The sequence below is a fragment of the Labrus mixtus genome, chromosome 9 (genome assembly GCF_963584025.1).
Source record: "Labrus mixtus chromosome 9, fLabMix1.1, whole genome shotgun sequence".
In the NCBI taxonomy this organism is placed as follows: Eukaryota; Metazoa; Chordata; class Actinopteri; order Labriformes; family Labridae; genus Labrus; species Labrus mixtus.
This window is the reverse complement of record NC_083620.1, coordinates 21,187,854-21,211,574: the sequence shown is the minus strand read 5'-3', so window position 1 is coordinate 21,211,574 and position 23,721 is coordinate 21,187,854. Positions and strand designations below refer to the sequence as shown.

General features: G+C 40.9%; 2 protein-coding genes across 2 annotated transcripts in view; one reads left to right on the top strand and one right to left on the bottom strand.

Moving 5' to 3' along the window:
- map3k10 (mitogen-activated protein kinase kinase kinase 10) overlaps positions 1-23,721 on the top strand; it is a 136,155-nt gene that overhangs the window by 34,970 nt on the left and 77,464 nt on the right. The gene's annotated exons all lie outside the window — the stretch shown is intronic.
- Positions 737-23,479, bottom strand: ttc9b (tetratricopeptide repeat domain 9B). The gene is made up of 3 exons (XM_061046867.1): positions 22,963-23,479; positions 5,088-5,270; positions 737-4,759 (listed from the first exon to the last, which is right to left on the bottom strand). Exons 1-3 carry the CDS (start codon positions 23,423-23,425, stop codon positions 4,668-4,670), a joined length of 738 nt encoding a protein of 245 aa, XP_060902850.1. The 5' UTR covers positions 23,426-23,479; the 3' UTR covers positions 737-4,667.

Below are 23,721 nucleotides of genomic sequence, written 5' to 3'. Positions count from 1 at the left end.
GTAAGAGGAGAGGTGGACAAAGAGGAGAGGAAATAAGTGTGTTTGGTGTTAACTTTGAAGGGCACCACTAACCAGATTTGCTGCCAGTTGCTGTGTCCTCAAATCTGCACAGGAAATATTTCATTGTCTCCAAACTAAATCTATTTACATAAAAAAAATAAAAAATAAAAAAAAGCACAAAGGAAGGTTTCCTTTTTGTGTATTTTAAGTTTTGTAAGAATTCTGATCAAGATGTGGCAATATGTCCAGAAGTGATTCTTATGGTGTGGTCCTGATGCTGAGGAGAATCTGGATAAAGTGCAGGATGTTCTGAGGGCTGTTTCTAGATGGGACGGGTTGAATTAAAATACAGAATAGAAAATAAAGATGATTGGGTATTTCTTGAATTTCATCCATTCAAGGCGACTAAGTGTCTGGAAATCTGAGCGTCTGACACTTCCATTTCTGATCGTTAACCTCATGGCCCCCAGACTCTGCACCTTCTTTCTTTATATTACGTGTGTGTCCTCACAGTATATGTCCTTTTTTATTCTACACATCTCTCATTTGTGTGGAAACTTGGTGCATACGTTACCCACAATGCAACTCAATTTGTTTGAGTACTATAGTGGATAGCTTTACCTTTAAGCAAATTTGCACTTTTTTTTATCTACAACACTGACATCATTCGAGACACTTTATCAGACTTCATAGAACTTTCTCTGAAGCCACAAAAAACCTTGACTCAAAAACAGCGTTCCTCTTTGTTTGAAACTTTATTCATAATCTTCATTTACCAATCAATAGTGCATTCCCAGGCTAGCAGTTCAGTAAAACCGGTGATGGAGGCCTGTGATGTTTGGATGTTGAATGGAAAAAAAAAGGCCTCTTGGGAGCGAGGCGGGACAAAAACGCAGTCATAGCTTTGACGTCCCCAGCTTCATGTCTGTTTTATTTTGTGTCTCTCCTGGAGAGGATGATGGAGATCTGTGGCTGTGAGGAGCAGCTCTGCGCTCTGGTACGAGTTCCTCAGAGTTTTCGTCCACTCCTGCGTCTCACTGTGCAGAAACAGACGAGCCGGTTGTTGATCCCTTTGACGAAAAGGGACATCAATAGAAATACCAACAAATACAGACACAGTCACGAAGCAGCTCTGTGGAGGAGCTTTTAATAAAATTCTCTTTTCTATCTCTTGCTTTTCTTCTCCGTTGATAAAGTTTTTCAGTGAAGTAAAGCTTTTCACAACCATTAAACTTTCCATTTTTGTTATTTTTTTTGTACATTTGTATCATATATTCACAAAAACTACTCTGACGTTTGACAAACATTTACCTCAAATGACATCAAAGCAAAAAAGAGCAAAATAACACAGCCAGTTTGACTTTTCTGTTTCTTTTTTTGTTGTGCTTTTTCTTGTTTGTTTTCAAAGCTTCACTCATGGAGAGATATGATGTCTCTCTTTTTTTTTTTTTTTTTTTGCACACACAGCATGTTTTCCAGCTTACAATTCCAGCTCTGCTGTTAGGGGAGAACTGAGGAGCCTGAAATGAACCTATTCTTTAAGTGCAGCTACTTATCACCTAGTCGACCCGTAGCACATGCTAAGCTAGAATGACTTAGCTCAACAAGACAAAAACAAGATGGCACACTGGTGCCGTGGAGAGACCGCCACGGGAGGAGACCGATCCCAGAGGGGCTCGTGGGTGAGGAGACTCAGCCCAGGCAGCCATGGAGACAAGAGCCTGCAGGTGCCATTCCTCACTGTTGTTGTTGTTGTATTTTATTTCCTCTGGGACGCCGGAGGAAGAGAAGAAGATGTAGAGAAGCACGTTAAGAGTGAGGAAGGCTTGTGCGTCTGATGTTTTCAGCCGAGAGGCGCTGATGAAATGTTTCTGACTCATTTATCCACAAAATTACACCAGTGACTGATTTCTCACTAATTATCTGAGAACGTTTTATTACTGAGGAGAATTTGTCAAGTAACCGTTGGTATTGAATTTGTTTCACTGAGCAAGAACTATGAAAACCCAAATTGTCTACATGGTTTCACAAGTCCAATTTGTACAGACACATTGTTTGCACACAGCCTAGAGCTCTGTTGTGATAACAGGCTGATTTTTATCACCTTCTGACCACTTCAGCTTTTTCCCCCTTGAGTCTTTGTACTATCCAACTAACGTGCCACTAGCTGTAGCGTCACACAAGCATACAGACTGCGAAAAATGTAAAATGTTAAACTCAAACTAAAAAGGTTGTCATGTCAGACAAGTAAGCGTCTTACTATTGTTTTGTACATTATATGGAAGGAACTATGAGATCTGGGTGGGAGAAACTCTCTGCTGCCAGGCTCATAAAAACAGGGGAGGTCGTTTAAAAAGCTGATCAGTGTTGAAAGTTTGTGTTGGAGATGTTCAAAAAGACCTAGAGTAACTCTCCCTGCTCCAAACTCTTCTGATTTGTGTATCTGCTGCTAGAGTGTCTAGGACCTCCAGCTGCTGATGCTGGCCTACTTCTCCCTCCTCTGGAGCCTCTCTGCATCATGCCGGTCTCCTCAACACATGGTGCCGTCTCTCCACAGTCCAATTGACACACTTATAGGTACCTATTCACCTCCTCGTGGGTCACTGGAAAAATGGGGAGGGGAAATCTTCTACAACACAATTCTTCGATTTCCTCCTAAACCCTTTTTGAATTTCTCAAGTATTGAACTTGTCTCTTATCTCTTGCCTTGCCGAGGCAGAAGGTGACCCTAATTTATGAGACACCTCCTTATTTTATTTGATACCTCTGGTGCTGCTGCGACCACAGGCTGTCACCCCCTTCTGTGTTTATAAAGAGCAGAATGATAAAATAGAGGCATGAGCAAACAGCGTGGCGGCATGCCATGATGGAAAGCAATAGAGCGGATATAATCCCTATCCCATACATCTGAAGTAACCCTCTGCAGCCGCACGTCACATGCAGGAGGGGAAAGAGTTTCATGGCATCAGAGAGAAGGGAAATTTAGGTCATGCGATCACAAATTGTCAGTCCAACCTTCTGCAGAACAGCCTGTGGTGAAGCTGTCATGAAAGTAACGTTGGCATTATAAATAATTCGGCTTCACAAAGTCACAAGAGAAGCGGCAGCAAATGATACATGTGTCTTTTGACAGCTGGCCACGTATATCAGCAAACCGTGTTCTCATAGTGTTTCTAACGCTAATGCTGTGTTGATCTAGTCTAACATTACGTTGGTGTGTGGGAAACACATTTCAAACACAATAAAAATGAAAAAGGAGGAAATCTCAAATGGCAACACTCTTGTTAAAGAGCACTAAAGCTGAGTGCTAAAAACATGTCGGTGTAGACTGCCAGGGTCCAGGACAGATGTGTGCGATTGTTTTCCCTGCATTAACGCTGCTGCCCAGAGACTCCTCAGTGTGTTATCGATGTCTCGGAAAAAACCTACGGCACCGGCGATAAAAGGTTGGACCTCCGTTTCAGAAATCTTAAAGTGTTTTAAACTTTGAAGTGGATTTCCATCCAGCCAGCTGCGGTTGATGGAACTCTGATCCCTTTGGCTATTTTCCGTTGTGACATCATTAACAGGAGAACAGAGAGGGAGAGAAGGAGGCAGGCTCATCGGTAGTCTAAACAACATTAACAACGGCACACGACTCAGGAGGGGCAACAGATTGAAGACACAGAAGTTTCCACATTATCACACTTGAATACAGCAAGAACCGCTGGATGATTGTGTCTGTTTGCTGCGAGCTATGACGATGCTATGAACAACTGATTACTTACTACAGAGAACAATGAACACCAAAAAGCAAAGTAAAACCTCAAAAAACAATTATAATAGCCCTTGAATTGACAAAAAAAAAAAACGGTCCATAAACCAAGAAACCATGTCATCCAGGAAAAAAAGTGAGAAAACAGAGCGATGGATTAAGTGTGGAGGCTTTTTCTCGATGTAATGATGGATTTCTCATGCTAGTCTGTCCAAAAGTCGGGGTAAGGGGTCTGAGTGAGCCCTGTTGGAGAAGGACGTACAATCAAATTGGGCTATGGTCTTGATGTGTGTCACACATACCCCTCACTGTCGCCTGCTTTCCTCCTGGCGTGGTCAAACGTTCCCACCCCACAGATATTCTCATCAAGAGTTCCAAATAAGACGGAGAGAGAGAAGGCAGAGAGAAAGCGAGAGCAAGAAAGCAGAAACTAAATGTACCTTATGTCTTTAAAACATTAACTAAATCACGCAAATGTCCATTATTCATATGTATGTTTTGAAGCTCCTTTGTCATTCCACCACATTGACTGTTTTGCATGAGTATAATACAGCATTTTCCTTGTTTTTTTGTTGTTTCTTTTTTTTTTTTGTATGCTCGACTGTCTGCATCTTGGGAGGTGAAGCACAGCACCTGAGGGAGGGAAGAGGGAGAAAAGAGGAAAGAGAAGGAAGGAAGGACGTCGGTTTGCAGACGGCTTTTGATATGTCCCACGTTGTTTTCCATCGCTGGCGGGTGTTTTGGTCTGTCTCTTCTGTCTGCGGGCTGTGCTGCTGTCAGGAGTTAATACAGGAGGTGGAGAGAGAGAGAGAGGGAGAGAGAGAGAGAGAGAGAGAGAGAGAGAGAGAGAGAGAGGGTTGATGGAGGGGACAGGTCGAAGGTTTAGGAGCCAGGAGGGTGAAAGGGTCGAGGTTCAGCCCTGCGTCTCTTTGCTTTCTCGTTCCCGCTGTCCGCACTTGCTTATCTTCATCTCCGTCAGCTGGATGTACCGTAACACATTGGTGTCTGTGATGAGACAGAAAACGAGACGTGAGGAAGAAAGGTTGAGTCACATCTTTAATTCAGAAAAATGTAGGAACAGCAATGACTTTGAGCTTTGCAATGGATCAGGTTTCTAAAAAAAAAAAGGGTCACTTGTTTTCTCGATTGATATTTCAGAAAATGTCTAATATTGAGTTAAAAGTCATTTATTAGGCCAGCTACCTACCTTCAAGTGGTTTTTAAGGAAACATGGGATTTTAGCCAGGACTTTAAAAACGCTTGAATAGGCCTGTCATCTCTTTCTCTGTCTTACCCCAAAGAGAATATGAAGTTATTTCAAAGTTATTCTCACCTGAGGGTTCGCGGTTCTTGGCATCACGCAGGTACCGCAGGGCACATTCATAGTCGCCCAGGTGATAGAAGGCGATGCCGGCTCGGTACATGGCCTTGAAGTGGTCTCTCTGGTGGCTCAGCACCTTCAGACAGTACTCCTTCACGCGCTCATAGTTCACCAGCTCTGACTGCAGAAGGCACGCTGCAGGACGGAAGACAGAGAATGTGTTGTTTGAAAATGATTAAAAATCTAGTGTAATAATGGGTACAGTTCATTTTTCTGCTCGAACACCTTGAGCATGTCCCAGGAGTGTGAAACAAAGACGCAGATTTTTTTTTTGCTGACATCTCACTCTGTGCCTTTTAATAGAGCCTCAGTGTAACTTAGCCTCCACAGTGCTTCCTCAGGATGGCAGTGGGCTGACTATAAATAGCCAATACTAATGTCTCACAGTGTGCAGACGACACACAAAAAAAATCGTGCAAGCAGTTTGAGCCGCGGGGCAGGAGCGTAACGTCTCTACATGCAAAACAGAAGAATGGGAGAAAACTCATCTTGAGTATGATGGACTACACCCTGCAAGGGTGCTAAAGTTTCACCTGCCTGACTTAGCAGAGTCAGGGAGAAAGGACCAGGAAAAGAAAGGAAGGATGCTGAGACAGAGTGAGTGACAGATACTGAAATCTAAACCTGAACAGTGTGGTACTTTGAAAAAAAAAACGTCAAGTGCCACAAAATTGTATTTTATTGTAATAATCAATCGTATCGACGTGTCTTGCAGCAGCACTTTGCTTAGGTTGGAATAACTTTATTAGTAAAGACACACAAACCCAATCACACGAGGAGCTTTCAGTCCACCAAAGCTTTTAAAAACCTGCTGATGGATCAGATATCTGATCACTCAAACAATATTCTTCTGATGATCACAAGCACTCCAGGTTTTTCTTCACTTTTTTCTTTGTCATCACTACTTCCCTCCCTGCAGTGTCTCTACCTATCAGAGGATTTATCAAAAATGATTTCCTTTCATCCCTCCTTGTACTTCTGCTGCCCTTTCCTCCCTGTTCTGTCTCCTTTTTATAGCCTCCCTCCTTTCCTCCCTCTCTTCTCTGAGTCTGCCCTTGTTACACAGACAGTTCTGTGAATAACATGAGTCAGGCACTATTAGCCGAGAGGCAGGGTGAGTCAGGAGTGAGAGACGGAGAGAAGAGGGCGTGAGGGGCATGGCTGCGGTAGAAGTGGGAGGAAGAGAGGCTTTGTATATGAGGAGAAGAGGAGGTGAGAGCTGGGGGAGTCTAAAGGGTGAGGAGTGTGTGAAAAGCAGTTAGTGGTCCTTTAGGTGTCCTTTCACCCTGAACCTCAGAAACAAACTGTAGAAGGTCTGGCCTTGCCCGTCAACAAGCCAAGTGCAAAACACTAAATAATTCATGGTGGACTTTAGGGGCCGGAGCGATTCAATGCCGATCAATGTGTTTTGGTGTGTAGTGGCTGAAGTTGCACATGTGTCTGGTAGATGCAGGCAGAATACTGTGTGTGTTGTTTGTGTGTTTGTTTGTTTGTGAGTGACTGCCTCCAGTCTCACAGCTGAACACATGAACTTTAACCTGAAACAGGCAATTAAAACAGGGGGGATGGTTATCTGGAGACAGCGTTTTACATTTATCCTGTTTTTTTCATTACACTGTCTTCACCTAATCCTCTACTGATTTAAAAAATACCTTTTGTTATTATACGTAACGTCTCATTAAGTACAATCATCAGAATAATTACGCTTGGTATTATCAAGAGACAGCTGGACTTTTATCCATTATTACTAACAACATTCTCCTCAGATTCATGGCAAATACAGAATGTAGGTAGAACAATAATATAACTTTTTAATGTTAAACTCCCCTGTTTTCTAATCCAAACTCTCTGATTCTTCTCGGGAAAAAAAAGGATTGTTTCCAATAATAATAGCACAATACACACTTAAACACAAGTGTGCCTGTAAACGGTGAGGAGTGATTTCATGAGCAGAAGAAGTGTTCTGGGTTTAGGTTTTCTGTTACACGGGAGAAACCTGGAGTACTCTGATAGAAACTGAGTTACTGTTGCATGTGAACACTGATTTAGGTTTATTATCGGTTATTTTCGAAGGTCCATGATCAACTGAAGTTTTATGGCAGATAATAAGAAAATTAAAACAGAGAAAATGGAATAATGTGTACAAAAAATGCACAAAACCAACAAAAACATGTACCACTGCACGTAGCTTTGAGTGGGATCATATTCTGTCCTACCAACCGTTATAAGATACTAATGATTTATCTTGGTGAAATGATACACTGTAACCCATTTTTCTCTGCATATCTTCTTTATGTTGGAAAATTATCTATTGAATTAGCATACTTTCTTTTGCTAGATTATTTTATGGAGTTTTGTGTGTATATATATACCATTATCATCAAACTGATCAACTCACACAACAACATGAAAACCATGATAAACAACCTGTTTTAGCCTGCTCATGACTCAGCTCAGATCAGAGAGGCAAGGTCAAACTGTGTCAGGTCTTCTGTCTTCAGTACAGTGGGAATCACCTCAGATGGCCTCCACCTCTCCACACAGAATCCACTCCTCTATTTGTTTCTACCACCGTCCAGCTAAGACCTGACTACTCTCTTCCCTCCTCTCGCCCATCACAGTCTTGGCCCTGCAGCAGTGGACCTGAGAGGAGCTTTCAGAGGATTCAGTTACAGTCCATAATGGCTTAATGGCTGATGCAGTTAGAGAGTTCACTGGCACTCACATACAAACACACACATGCCTGGTATTAGACACACACACACACAAAACAATAGCGGATACACAGTTACCATGGGCAGTAGGAACCCATATATCCACAGTAACACGGTTGAAGGACAACAAACAACTGGGCGTAGACACAGGGTGGATGAAGCTTGACAAAAGACAACTTAGACACACAAAATCACAAACAGATGACTTTGAATGAACTTTCTGATGCAAACAATGGTTATAAAGATTCATGACTGTACAAATACACACTTACGCAAACAAAACAAAAAAAGCAGTGTGCACAAGTGATGACTGGCCGGCCGCACCCCTTCTGGCCCATTAGGCAGATGGATGGCGTGCCAGAGGAAATGTAGTGTGTGGTGAGATGCATTAAGGGTGTGATAATGACGAGATCATGGAAGCTGGCGGGGCAGGGACACAGACAGACAGAGGCCAGATAAAAAAATAAGCCCAACAATATCTCTGGAGCCAAGTTGTCCCATCGACTAAGAGTCAGAGACACAAGAGCCTAAAGGAAGCGGTGTACTCTTTATGTAGTGTGGTGAAGTGTAAGGATGTGATGAGTAACATGAAGCATGTTTCACTCTGCAGTCAGACGTCGATGTAAGCCTCTTGTCACAAACCTATAGCCAGCACTTTTGTTTGACCACTTTAACAAGTGTTTTTATTGTCAAAATACAAATATTATTTTATTTTCTTCAACCGCACTCTCCTTATCTCTCGGGGTATTGTAGACTGCAAGAATTACCAAGTACTCACCAACAGGTCCTCGTGCATGTTGTGACGAGAAGGTTCAAGCACACATTGCTTTCTATCAAGGCATCCCAAGTTTAACAAAAATATTTTATTAAGCAAATATTAAATCAGCAGAAAGCTAAACTGTCAGTCAATTTGCAAGCATTATCTGATGCTGAACACTTTCTTGTTCCAGTTTCTCAAATATAAGGAGTTTCTGTTTTTATATGACGATTAACCGATGTTCTATCTTTGGATTTTTTAAGTGATGTTAGATAGAGCAAGCAAATGCCACCTTAGGCTCTAAGGAAATTGTAATGAAAGTTTTTTCTTATTTTTAGACAAAATGATGAAGCAATTAAGCAGGAAAATAATTGCAGACATAATAAAATGAGGAATGACAGCGATTAAGGACACAGTGCATCATATCCATGTTGCTTTAGTGCCCATGAACAAGATCCTGAAACTCTGCCAGCTCCATGGCTTAGCTGAACTTGGACTCTTCCTTGTATAAGAATGATTCCTCTTCTGATATGAAAAGAAAATTGGATGATTTGAATAAAATGTGTTGTTCCCACAGCTTTTTATTGGTACAATGGTACATAAGAGGAGAGAGGAGGAATAATGGGATGTGACAGAACAAAGGAAATTAGTGGTGCAGATAAAATAGATTTGTTTTAATGAGGGACTTGACAGGGACTGAAGAATGAACGGAGACCGGGACACTGGCTTTGTGTGGGGCTATACGGGGGAGGAGAATGGTCTTAAATGAACCAAGAAAAAAATCCAGGTGCAAAGCTGTCTTTATGAGAGTGCGCGATTCCATTGCTCGTATGTCGAATAGTCCAGTGAGTGTGAAGTGGTTAACACATGCTAAGGAACCCCACTGGTTTGCCTGAAGCATCGTGTCAGTAAAAACAGAGCCTGCACATAGACTCGCTTTCATTTGGCTGACAGAGCACCAAAGCCTAGGGGAAATAAAAGAAAGAGAGATTTGAGCGACAGAGTGAGAGAAAAAAAGGCAGGAAGCTGAAACAAGACAAGAAAGACGGAGGGGGGGGGGGGGGGGGGGGGGGGGGGGAGGGGGCAAGAAAGGACAGAGATAGATACTGACAAAACAAAATCCAAACATAGCTGAGGTTAATAAAGACAATATATCTGTATTGAAGACGGAACATGTTCTCCAATGGCATATGTTTTTATCTCTGCCTCTCTGCATCACCTCATCTTCCCCTCAGGACCCACAACCCCCCTGCCTTCTCCCCTCTCCTTCTCTCTCTCCTGTCGTTCTTCATCACACCAGGCACGACACCACGATCCGGCTAATTTAAAGCCACTCGTGGGCCCTGGTGATTAGTCTGCTGTCCATCAACTTGTAATTAGTTCTGCGGAAAGATAATGGCAGATGGAGAGACCCATCAGTCTCACCGGTTTCTTTCACACACACACACACACACACACACACACACACACACACCCTCCCACATGCCTCCATCTTTGACCCTCGTCCTTCACTGGTCCTACACCCTACATTGCTCCTCTCAGCTGTCACTGTCTTTCCTTCACAAACACATTGACAACATTGAAGACAATTTAACTGATTGATTTGAAGAGGCACATGAAGAGTGCATAGTCATTACCGTAACAAACATTCTCTGACGCTACACGCTGACGTCACAGCTCTCGGACAGTGTGGCGGCTCTCTCTAGGCCCACTAAGAATAGCTCCACCCAAAGCATTTTCTCTGTTATTAAGAGGGACAGGGCTTCGGCTTCTGGCTTGTCTGCACTGACATGACACAGCATTAACTCCACCTTAACCTGCCACCAGCTGCTCTCTCTTTCTCTCGTGTTCTTGTGTCTCCATTTGTGAGCGCGTTTATTTTTTATCTTGAAAACCTCATTTTGTAGCTGTTAAAGGGATTTTTTTTATACCCAATGTTGATTAGTGGAAGCTGTCACTCCAGTAATGAAGCAGATGAGTCTTCAAATGTCTCTTTTATCACTCACAATGTGACATAAGGAGTACGAAATAGGCTCTGCTTTCCCTTAGAGGAAATCTACATAATGGCTGCTTTGATTTATTATTACACAGATAAAAGCTCATCTCACGTCTTGAAACAAGTGGTGAAGAGTATTTCTTTGATTGTGTGTCACTGTAGCAGAAGGCTAATGCAGCTCCATATGGTGTCAAATAAAAGAAAGCCTCATAATTACTCACTCTTGTGTGACTGTGAGCGCCTCCACAGGCCCCTATGGGGTAGCCAGAAATGTAAAGTACAGGGACAGAGTTAGTCACTGACTACTATCAACTTCTCTGGAGGAGTACAGACTTAAGTGTATAGTGAGTATAGTCTGTATTTCAAAGAAAAGGTTCAAAAGTGTACATTTGTTTGCATTTTGGGGTACTACAGGGTGAGGAACATTTTCTGAAAATATTTTACTGCACTATTTGGGTTGAATAAATAATACAACATTCAGAGTTGGATGGGAAGATGATACCACCTCTTGTATCTGTACAGTTATACTTTCAAAATCAGGGACACGAGGAGTTTAAAAGGCTCAGTTTCCTCTAGTTACAGACTGAATGAAACAAGATGAAGACAGTGTTTCTGTATTTTTAAACTAACCAGCTGCTACTTGTAACCTATAACAGCAGTTAAGTGTCAACAACACCTGTGAATTCAAAGCCACATAGCCACAATTTCTGCAAATAATATTAAATAAAAAACCTTATCACACCTCTAAAATACATTCAAAAAGTAATGTAGCAACCCAGCTTTTTTAGACTATCGTGTTCCTTTTTAAAGATGGCTGCGGCCATGGATGCAGCAGCTCAGTGCTCCAGGAAACTATTGTGTGGTTTTATTGTGTCTTGCATATTGATCTGTTTCTATAGTTTGTTTGATGTTTACATTTTTTTTTACAATGTCTTGAATTGTTCATATTTATAGATTAGATTCAGGGAACACCATAACAATTTCATTGTACTGTTTCCTTGAACATCATTATAATATCATTCAAGTTTTGTGTTCGTGGTCATGTTTGTATTCATATTCTTATTTGCTTTCCGATATGCAAATTATATGACATACATACGAAACAGGAGCCGCTTACTTATAATAATGCATGAAATATAATTTTTCGTTTTTTTCATCTGAACAAAAAACTTATGTGCAAAAAATTAAAACTTTGCAGTTTTGTGCTAGTTAATAAGCTCCGGAGGCTCGGTCCAAAATGAGCCGGACGAGCTATTTCAAGCCTTTATGCTAAGCTCAGCTAGCTGGCTGCTAAATATAGCTTCATAGCAGCCAGGCATGACGGTGGTATCCATCTTCACATTGTGCCCTAGGCAAGAAACTGAACAAGTACATTTTACAACATGACAAAAAATCAAACCTCCTTTTTCCTTTCAACAACCTTCTTGTTGGCATGTTTACCCCCAAGCTTTCAGATATGGACACCGATGGTGTAAACATATTTGAATGGACTACCCACAGTACAACACTGATCCCGGGAGTGAAGGAAAACAAAGTAGCCAGATTATGCTGTTAGACATCACAAAGCGCAAGGAGCAGATACACTCTCCTAACTGTTTGTTGTAGGATCTTGTCCAGCAGAAGCACATGCTGGTACAGAGGGAGCAGAGATTTGTTTAACTTCAATCATACAGCCAGGATAGGTCAGTAGTCTTTTACTTCAGTTATCAACTTGCTACACGTCCCATGTTTCACCTTGCTCGGTACGCACCCTACTTCATGGTTCTGCTCTCCTAAAATAGTCGCTGACTCAGGATTAATGCTCATCTACTTAAATATTAATACAAGTGAGGAAGCCATCATCTCTATGGCTTCACCAAAGATGAGATCATTTAATGCTCTCCATTGCACTTTGTAGTTTTCAGAACTTAAGCTGTACTATAAGCCTGTGCTGCTCAGGGTGAGGGGTCTTTGTGAGGTTTCTTGAAACACTAAAGAGAATGGAGAGCTGTCCATGAACTCATGATTTCATTTAACTCATTACAACTTGTATTCTTATTTCATATCCTTTTGTGACCGAGGGCCTAGGAAGACTTACTTGATCATTTTTGCTCTCATGAGTATAAACAGGCGTTCAAATAGTAGATAAGTGCAGTTTAATAAGGCATAAAAGAGACTTTTATTGAGGTTATATCCATAGTTAAACTCCCTGACATAGACATAATGTCATTGTGACCCTTAGATGGGCTTTAATCTGATTGGTGTGGTCATTTTTGGACACTGAGCAGACTATTGCCTTCAGCTCTGCCAATGCTTTCCCTCTGTCGTCTATTTCTTTGATCAAGTCTGACCGTACAGGGTACTGGAAGGTATAAGTAAAGTAAAAAGGCAGTTTAAGCTAATACTCATCCACTTACTGCTTTTTTTTTTTCAGGTTTCTTTAGATAATTTATCTGTAGTATAGCTGTGAGAAACATGCTATGTGCATTAAACTGGTAATAAGACTGATGAGGGGTCTCTGGAGAGGTCAACAGAGAAATGTGCCAAATGGTTTGGCTCAGACTTTTATGAAGTCAGCCATTATTTGCAAGGTAGTAAACCTTTCCTATAAGTACTTGAAGAAAATGAATAGCTAAAGCATGAGCTTTCTTAATTTACAGAAATTATACAGCCACGTGTTGGCAGACTACTGTGTTTAAAATGTAGTCCATGCAAAACAAAAAGTATGGAGATCATTGAGTGACCTGACAACCATCAATCTATATAATCAGGATTTTTGACCAGTTGAGTCAATGGTAACAAGCCGTCATTACATCATTGGATTTTAAGTTGATTCTTGTATGTATGCATTTGTTTATACTGAAACAGGTTACCTAACACAGAACTTATCAATTGAAAAAAAATCTTAAATGTTTAAGTGTTGGTTTAAATGGGAAAGTTGAATCTATAAAGATGCAGTCATCACATACACAAGCAATGCCACTAAAGAGAGAAAATATGGCACCAGATTAAAACATCAGATAAGTACTTAGTTTCCTACATCAAAATAATACATTATGAAATATTTTAACAATTGTTATCTTGGTGTTACAGTGGTTGGGATTTGAAAGTCACTCTTTTCAGTTCAGTTTTGTGTTTTCTACAGTGATTTAATAACTTCCAGCTGGAGCAGGCTGTCATTCAGATGTCATATTCAGATGAAAAAAGTTGTCACATTTGGAGAACAGCAATAGATGGAAACATGCCTTGATCTGCATTTTATTGCGTAACTGTGAACGTAACTGTGGATGGCTATTAGCTGTAGGTTCATCCTAATGTGACCCGATTAATTAAGGAGTCATTCGATCCATTGTTAATATGACATTTTGTTATAGGAGATAAACAATATTGCTGTTTTTGTTTGATAATTTACCTTACAAATTTGACAAAATAGCCATTCAATTACAGGTAACCCTGCATCTCTGATGATCGCCCTCAGTGATGGATCATTAAAACATGCCGAACACAGTCTTTCCATTTCAGAGCCGCTTATGAGTTTTCACTGTCAACCCCCAGCCGGGCATGTAATGAAGCGTTCCGTGTCAGGCCGAAGCAGGCTGCGTAGGGAGAACTCAGATAGTGACCAACATGGCTCTTTATCAGCGTGGGGCTCTGTGGATAAATATAAACAGCCAATTGGTTTACTCTGCAGTGACCACGGAGCCAAGGGTGTTAGATATGCGCAAACAGCTTCAGCAAATTCTCATTACAGGCTTACAGAGGATGAATATTCTGCATTTCTCACTCAATCCTTCACATGCTCTCTGACTCTCTCTTTCTATCTCTGAGGGTGTCAGGAAAGGGCATCTGTTTCTGTTTCCTCTCAGCTGATGCCATGACTTTCAACTAAGAGCTAAAAAAAAGCTGTGACAGACACTTCTCCTCTTATCTTTATAAATCACAGCAAATATTACCTGGAAAAAGGTAATAATAAATATTGCCAAAAAGCATTCAAATAAATCCTTAAGGTGCTTTGATGTACATCTTATCACTTCCTTGTGAAAAACAGGTCAAATCTTCAGGGTGTCTTTTTCCAAATTGATATTCTCTGTTTGACAATCCTTTGCTTCAGGCTGTTTGATACTAACAAACAAACTTCACATGAAAAATACATTTTCCCTTCATTTGTTCACAATATGAACTGCATTAAACATGAAAAAAAATTACAAACATTAGATCTGCCTAGCATCAGCATCTGATCATTGTCACTGTAAGCCTGCTGAGGTAAGCATTTATCTTCTATTTTCACTGTGTTTGTTTGATCTTGACTGTGTTTACGTTGTGTTGTGGGGGTTCATAGTGTTTCGTTTTCTCTTGTACTGGCTTCATTTTGTCCAAAACTGAAACTTTGTGGACATTAACATAGCTTCTGTTTAAAAATAGAGGAGCGAAAAGGCAGAATAAAAATATTTGCTTATTGCCTTCATGTCCCCTTTTTCTGACTCTCTCTCTCTCTCTCTCTCTCTCTCTCTCTGTCTCTCTCTCTCTCCCCCTGAGACTTCGCCTGTCCAGTCTCTTTCCTTTTCCTCCTGACAGATGACTGAATCTTATTTACTCTTGTGACAGGAGTCATTGGGGTCTGTCAGGACTCTGATATAAATCAGTTTGGTCTGGATTGGATTTCTCAGCAACCTTCTCCTCACGATGAATAAAAAAACTCCCCAAACTGTCCCTTCACTACTTCGAGGTCATGTAGGCAAGCATTTTCCTCCTCTCCTTCCTCACTTATCACTCTCTTACATTCGCACACTCCCTCCTCTGTGGTATAAGCCCGTCATATCTAAGAATTCTGTCCAGTTTCGGCTCCCTTGGTTTAACCCCATCCCCCATTTTACCCACTGCATCTTTTCTACTGACTCACCCCTTCCCCCACCACACCAAATCTCTCTCCCTCTTTTTCATCTGTGAGCTAACACAGAGAGAAGGGTACAGTGTGAGTGGTACAGTAAAGGGAGTGCCAGTCGAACACATGACCGCAATACCATGCCATCTGCAGCCCTGGCACACGACGCTCCGACAACTCTCGTTCTGCTCCATCCATTGCTCTGATGGCACACACAGAGGGAGTTAAAAAAAACACCTACCAAACCTCCCCCCATCCGCCTTCTCACCCTTGCATGGCATCTCTTTCCCTCCTCCCTCCTCCATCCTCCTACGAGCACATTGCACATTGCACTGCTTCTGTTCAAAGCACCAGGCATGATCCTTTTCCTTTACCAACCCTGCTTTATTCTCATTTTAACCCCTTTCTCTTACATTTCTTCTGCCCAACCCCTTTCATCCTCCATCCCTTCTTCTGCCTTTATCTCACAAACTCCACCGTGTCCCCCCTACTGACAGAGCTGGAAGAAGATGAAAGCAGGGAGTTTTTCTGTTCAATGGACTGCTGAAATCAACCGGTTACACAGCACTGATATTATTCTAATACAGCCCCAACATCACATCTGAAGCAAGGTTGGGCGTAGAGGCTGAGGTGAATCTTTAGTTGTGGCTGGGCTTTTATTTTCTTGTCCACTGAGGAACAGATGTTGGTGCCACCAACAGGCTCATTAAGTCTGCAGTGTAGGGCCCGTAATTGCAAGTCATGGTTCAAAAGTACAGCCTCGGTGAAATGCTCCTGAGGCTCTGAATACAGTACACATGACGGGAAACATGTTTACACCTGGTGTAAGCATATGACCTGTGTCTTACAACCAGAAGACCCCCACCAGGAACTAACAGGCTTTTCCTTTCCTTTTTTTTTTTTTAAATGTGGCCTGCCTGCTACTCTGTAAATTAATATCATACATAGACCGTCTTCTGTTATCAAGATAATGTACAATGATATAAATCACTGTTGTTCTTAATCCTCAACACATCTTTAATCTAAATTTTATATTAAGGCCTGTGAAAATTTGACCTGAAACAGTAAAAATGCTGCAAAATGGAGTCTCTTTAAGAACCCTGAGAAGTACAAGCCACAGAACCATTTTTAAAACCAGCTCTTTATGCTCATTATTCCCTTTTTCAAGACTGTGTGTGTTTGCCTGGCAGTTTTGATTGACATCTCCTTTGTTGTGATTTGCATTTGTCAGGCTCTAAAGACAGCAACAGTACATGTGACAAACAGCAAAGTGCAGCCCTTTGTGTTTGAGGCATCTGAGAAAGGATGAAGAAGCTCTGTCATCCGCAAATGATTCGTTACAACAGGTCACTGAGTGATGAGTTACAACATGCTTCTTTCACAGTTATTTGCATGCAATCTTAGCTCTAGCTCTTCTTAGAGGATGCACCAATGTGTTGTGGCAAAGCTCAAGACCCAAAGTAAAAAAAAAAAAAAGATTGATAAGGCGCCTTTATAAACTCCTGAAACAGATAATTGACATTTGCATTCAACCAAACACAACACTTGTTATTGATGATTAGTGTAGATTAATGATTAGTTTATGGAATGAATTGCATCATTCATATTACCAGTGTTAGAACCTCTAATTCAAATACAGTGTGGGTAGAGTTTACAGTTTCGTAAATGACAATATTTCAGTTTTGGATTGAAACTTATTTCTGATGCTTTTTCGATGTTTAAAACAAAATAACAAATTTTTTAGCAGACTTTTCTGGATTATGTTGTTCATTGTCTTTCACAATAGATATAATGAATTGTATTGTAATTAAAAAGGTTTCTTTTTCAGAATATAGGACCTTAATTTTTACTGTGTTGTCATAGGCTCTGAGCTCTAGGAAGTATTTTAGCATTTTGAAGGTCTTTGGGTGTTCTGGCCTGTAAAACAAAAAGTTGACTATTTTTAGCAGCATTATTGTCACTTGACTGTGTCTGACGCCATATTTTGTTTCCTCGAAAAAAGAAAATTAAAACTGAACATGAAGTTGATTGAATTAAAGGTTACATGCAATGCAGGTTACTAACAGGACAGTATGTCTCCAGAAGGAACCATGTTTATTCACCGGCTGCTCATCATGTCTTACACAGTTTGAATGATCCAATACCATAGCTGCTTCATAGAAACAAATGTTATTAATGTCAAATTTGAAACCCTTGTTATATTAGTTCTGAATCTATGCGTGTGTGACTGCAGGAAAAAAATATTTTGCATTTTTAATTTGCATTTCTTTTGCAATTTTCAAAAAATGTGACAAGTGGGAGGAAATTGCTGCATCATCATTATGGCAAGCAGTTGAAACAAAAGTTGGCTGCATGGTGTTAAAAAACATACAATTTCAGACTCATCCCCTCCTGCTGTGTCTCTCCTAAAGCACTGACTTATGACTCATTCACACATTGTGCTGGTCAGGAAGAACAGAGAAAAATTTCAAACAGATATCAGATCAAGCAGGAGTTAAAAAAGTCTGATTGATCCTTCTCACATAAGGATGATTCTCCTTTATCTTTCTCATGTCCATTTGTAATGAATCAAACTTATTTTAGCTTCTGCAATAATGCCCACAAGCCAGTCTGCGTGCTATTTAAGGAAACGTTTCTTCTGTGCCTCTTCATGATCGATATCAGGAAAAAGAGCAAAGAAAGTACAGTCACATCTGTTATTTCTGTATTTGCCTCTCAGTGTGTTTGAGGTGGGTGGATGGATGACTGAGGCGGACAGGCAGGAAGTCCGCCTGTAGCCAACATGTTGCCCTACTGTGAACTGGACACATGGAGAGCGGTGGTGCTGGTGTAACCCATTTAGACGCAGCCCAAAAGGGACTCACAGACTCAAAGTGTCTCCTTAAGAAGGCCACTAAACAGGACATTCACCATCTTTCATCTTTTGACAGAATCAGGTAGCTCACTATCGGGGGTTAAGACTTATTACTGTTTCTACTTCTCTTTCATCAAATCCACTTCTTTATGGAACATCGTAAAAACTCTAACTTCCACATGCACCAGCATCTTGTCCACCATAATTATCTTGTTTTTATGTCCCTGACGGCTCTCTCTCTCTCTCTCTCTCTCTCTCTCTGCTCTTCTCTTCTCCTCCATAGTTTATTTTTTCTCCACATACATCTTTCTATTCTGTGTTTTGTACCAGTTTACCGAGCAGGTGGAACAGTTACTCAGCACTCAGTAAAAAAAAACGTCTTACTCATCGGCATTTCTAGAAGTTGCTGACAAATAAACAAATGCTGTCTGTTATGAGCTCAGTTTAAGTTTAAGGAAAAGCCCAGTCATACACTGAAATCATAAGGAACGGGCGGTTTGCTGTACGTGTTTCTAATATCAATATACGTATCAATATGTCTTCACTTGGGATATAAAACACAACTATGAATAACATGTAAATAATTACACATTCCTTTAGGTAGGTTAAAATCACAGATTACTTTTTCAACAATAGTAGAATAGTCTTTTTTTTTTTAGATTGACTTTTCTTTATTTATTCAGATAAGACATGTGGATTGTTGGAAACAGGGGGGAGAGAGAGAGTGAGCAATGACATGCAGGAAAGAAGCCACGAGTCAGATTTAAGATGTCGTTTAAAATCAGTTTGTAAAATAACTCTATTCCTAAAATGTAACTTGAGCAAAAATACATACAAGAGTTTAGCCGAATGTGATACAGGGTTGGAGTAAAATAGGCTGCATTCTTTTTTCGTCATTGATTGTTTGATCAACAGATTCTCTTCCTAAAAATCACAGATTTTTTAACATTTCTCTTGTTGTTTAACTCATGGTCAAAAATGTAAACTTATCAAGTTTACTTCTTCTTAATACAGGGGAAAGCAGCACATCCTCACAAATGAGATGCTTAAATCTGGTAATGTCTGTCATTACTGTTTGAAGAATATAAAATATTCTGAGAGTTGAATAGAACATTTATCTTTTATGTGTTGTCCTTTTAGGGGTTATTTTTGTTCATATGAGCAAATAATACTATAGTAAACTATACTGTAGCTAAACATTCATAGCATTTATCACATTTCATACACCTGAACTCTACATAAGTTTCAGATCTGGTTGACGGCCTGCCAGAACAACCCCCACCCCCCCACCCCCTCCCCACCGGATCGTTGGTTGACGGCCTGCCAGAACAACCCCAAGATTTCTGCCTTTTAATAAAGCAGTTTTTTCTTACCACTGTAACTTTTGCTGCTTCGCTAAAGTGCTCATGATGGATAGGCCGGATCTTTGTAACATAGCAATAAGTAAGGTCTTTTACCTGCTTTTTGTAACATAACAGTGAGTAAGGTCTTTTTACCTGCTCTTTTGTAACATAACAGTGAGTAAGGTCTTTTTACCTGCTCTTTTGTAATGTTAACAGACAAAGAGTAAGGTATTTTACCTGCTTCTTGTAAAGTGTCTCGAGATAACACTTGTTATGAGTTGACGCTATACAAATAAAAATTGATTGATTGATTGATTGATTGATCTAAATACTGTTGATGACTAATGCAATTCATTACTTTTGGGGTGATATTAATGGAATATTAATGGAAAAACTCAAGTGAAGTACTTAAAATTACTTGTACAGTACTTGAGTGACTGTATGGATTCAACAAATGCAATGAGGCAAAAGCTTGCCCTCATCACAACAAAGTCAAGAGGATGGTAAAACACATACACAAATGCACACGCACTCACTAATACGCTCCACTTTTACAAAATCAGCAAAGTCAGCAGAGGGTACGAAGAGAACGACGGGATGTGGAGCTCTGAAAGCACTCCACATCCCCCAACTACACACACACACACACACACACACACACACACACACTGTCACACACACTGTCACACACCTGTGCATCTTTGCTGCTGCTGCTGCTGTCCTACCATGCATCAGAAAGACAGACTACCAATCAAAAAACAGCTCCTTCATAACCATGACCAGCATTTGCCCAGTGGGACTCTGGGTAAGTTGGAGGCGTACAATGAACACCTGCAGCTGGATTACTACAGTGTACACACTCAGTGAGTCACTGCTTAATTTCAGTCAGTGACACAGTTGTTGATTCTTTTACCTTTTTAAAAGAAACCCTGTCCTCTCTTTTACTTAATGAACAGCTATTTGGTTTAACTCGTAATAACACACAGGAATCAACAATGATCACGGTTCACATCACAGTCACAGCTTTGAAAATAATAATTTATGACGGTTTAATGTTGAATTCTGGGAAAGAAAAATCTTACGTGGAGCTGAAACTGGACAGAATTATTTTCAGTCACAAAACAGTTCCACATATCAGGGGGGGAAAAAAAGGTGAACACACGTATCAGTATCTTGAATATAGAATATGGATATCTTGGTTGAAGTGAGGTTTCTTTTCTTGTGTGCGCATGTTCACACACTCTGCTGTTTGAGGCTGCAGCAGTGAGGGAAGGGTACGAGTCATACTAATACAACCATAGGGAAAAGGCCTAGTGATGGTTGCCATGGTAAATATGGCACCCTGTCGCGTGCTAGCAGTCCCTTCCTCCCCCTCTTCTCCCCTTTTATTCACTGCTCTCTACTATTCCTCTCCACGCCGGGTTTCCTTCTCTTGCACAAGATCACACGATTACCGCTATTTTGTCCACCATATCTACCGCTACGTCTTTCCCAAATCCAGATTTTCCTTTCCTGTTTCACTCCTCATTCCTCCTCTTTCCCTTCCCTCCCCCATCCCTTCTTTACGCCACAGTGGTGTCCCTACAGGCTCCAGACAGAACGCTGTGCAGAACAAGGCGACCTTCAAAGCATTATGACGGGCTGATTGGGTGGCACCTTGGACCGCAACGAGACACAACATCCTCAGCTTACCCCACTCATGTTAGACTCATGACACAACATCCCAGCATTCACTACTGTAGTGATGCATCACAAATACAATAATGATGTGATGTAACTGTAGTGTGCACTGTTTATTATCTCCTCATGGATGTCAACATTCATCACGATCAGCTGTTTACACTACATTCAGATACTGCAGTCATAATTACCTTTTTACAGCAAGTATACATTGTGTGGTTTGTCAATATTTCCCTGTTAAATTAAAACTGTGAAACAATAAATTAGCCTACATATTTCTGAATCTCTCTGAAAATCAAGCAATTGCAGTTGGAAGTGATGACTAGAAACTTATTGATGAATGATCGATTAACCTCTTCAAAACTGGAAAAACTTTACCTCATATACATTAACCATCTGTTACATAATTACTAATATCACATCAGCATTTATTGCACTCTTCACCACTGCACTGTTGTCTTATTTGGCTTTGTATATATATATATATATATATATATATATATATATAGATATATATATATATTAGTCTTTTTGATTAGATTATATTTATATTTAATCTTGTACTTTTTGTACATTGAGAGCTCAATTACTGAGGACAAGTGTGTGTGTGTGTGTGTGTGTGTGTGTGTGTGTGTGTGTGTGTGTGTGTGTGTGTGTGTAAGCAAACATGGCCAATAAAGCTGATTCTGAAAAATAAATGACATTATTATAGAGTAAATAGATTCCTATAATCCCCCATTATGTTTTACAGCTACATATTCATTAAAAATGATATATTGATATCTTCACAGCGTGAACATGATGATGATGATGATGATGATGATGATGATGATGATGATGATGATGATAAATAGGCCTAGCTTTGGACAAAATCAATTAAAATTTGAACATTGAATAGATGTGTTTGAGTAAATCTGCTGGAAGTGAGGAGCTGTTTGTAGCACACTGTGTATGGTACAATAAGAGGAGAGTAATGAGCTAAGCCATCTCAGTTAACCCTAGTCGTAAAGTCACTGTCAAGTGGTGCCATAGACACAGGCTTACATCATCCCCTGGATGATTCAGAGGACGATTTCTCCCCTCAGACACGCTCATGAAATGTTGATGTAACAATATAACAACTTGGTGAACTTATTGGACCTATCATCATTATTAGGTTATTATTATTGTCTCATACATAGAGCCTAGAGTAGGCATGACAGGCTGCTTTTGCCTTCATTGTTTTTTTGTATTTTGTTCTCTGAATTAAGGCACCCGAAAAAGGAAATGGCTCACAAAACCAAGTGGCATGGCAAACACAAAAAGAAACGCATTGAATAGCATTGATAGTAGGAGTTGATTTAATGTGAAACTGGGCTAAATAGCTAATTCGGTTAGTGTGTACACATCCCCCGTGTATGAGCACATTGTAGCCTACTTTCATTCCTGCATTCCCATATGCCCTCAGCAGTCTTATTTCATCTGCAGTAAAAAAAACCAAAAAAAACTACAACCTAAAAGCTCGCTTGAATAAACTCGAAGAACACCGAAACGAACAATAGAGTCTGCAACATGCGAGGCTCCTACTACTCGAAGGCTACTCGAGGTGCGGTGATATGTGGGGATGTACCGGCGCTGCTCACCTGTCAGGCTGTCGTAGCACTCGATCTCGGTGCTCTCCACGGCTCTCCGCTGCTCCTCGGTCAGTTTGGCCGCCGGTTGGTTCAGCAGGTTGACCTCGGATCCGGTCGTCCCGTCGACAACATGCACCCCTTTGAGTTGCAGCAGCGCCCGGTGGTACTTGCCGATCGCCTCCCGAAATTTCTTCTCCTTGTAGCAGCGATGACCCTCCACCTTGAAGTCGATGGCTTTCTGGATCTTCGCCTCCATCTCTGATTCGGCTGAGCTGACTCGAAGCCCGCCGCCACTGTCTATGCCGGCGGCTGCTGCCAGGCTCCGACCACCGGTCTCTGGGTAGCTTTTTATGCTCTTTATCTGGTGCTGTTTGGCTTCCATATCGCTCAGTGAAAGCGACTGGAGCGGGCCATGGTGCTCAGACACGAACGGGTGTTTTGTTGGGGAGGACCGGAGCAGCGTGCTGTGCATAAAGGATGCGGTATGGAGCGGCAATTACGGCTGAGCAGGCGGTGGCACCAGAGAGAAGATTTACCTTTGAAAAAAACACACCGCTTAGGAAACGTCAATAAGTGTTCAATATATTTGCAGTTATTAAGATATAAACAAGACTAGATTATATAAAAAAAAAAAAAATCGTCTGAAACATCCTCAATAGCGACAACAATCCGCTTTAACAAGCCCGAGTCGTCGTCCCGGTCCTCTCGCGGAAGGATGCTCGTGTAGATTTCTATGGTGGCAACCTCCGAGGCACGCGCAGCATCAGC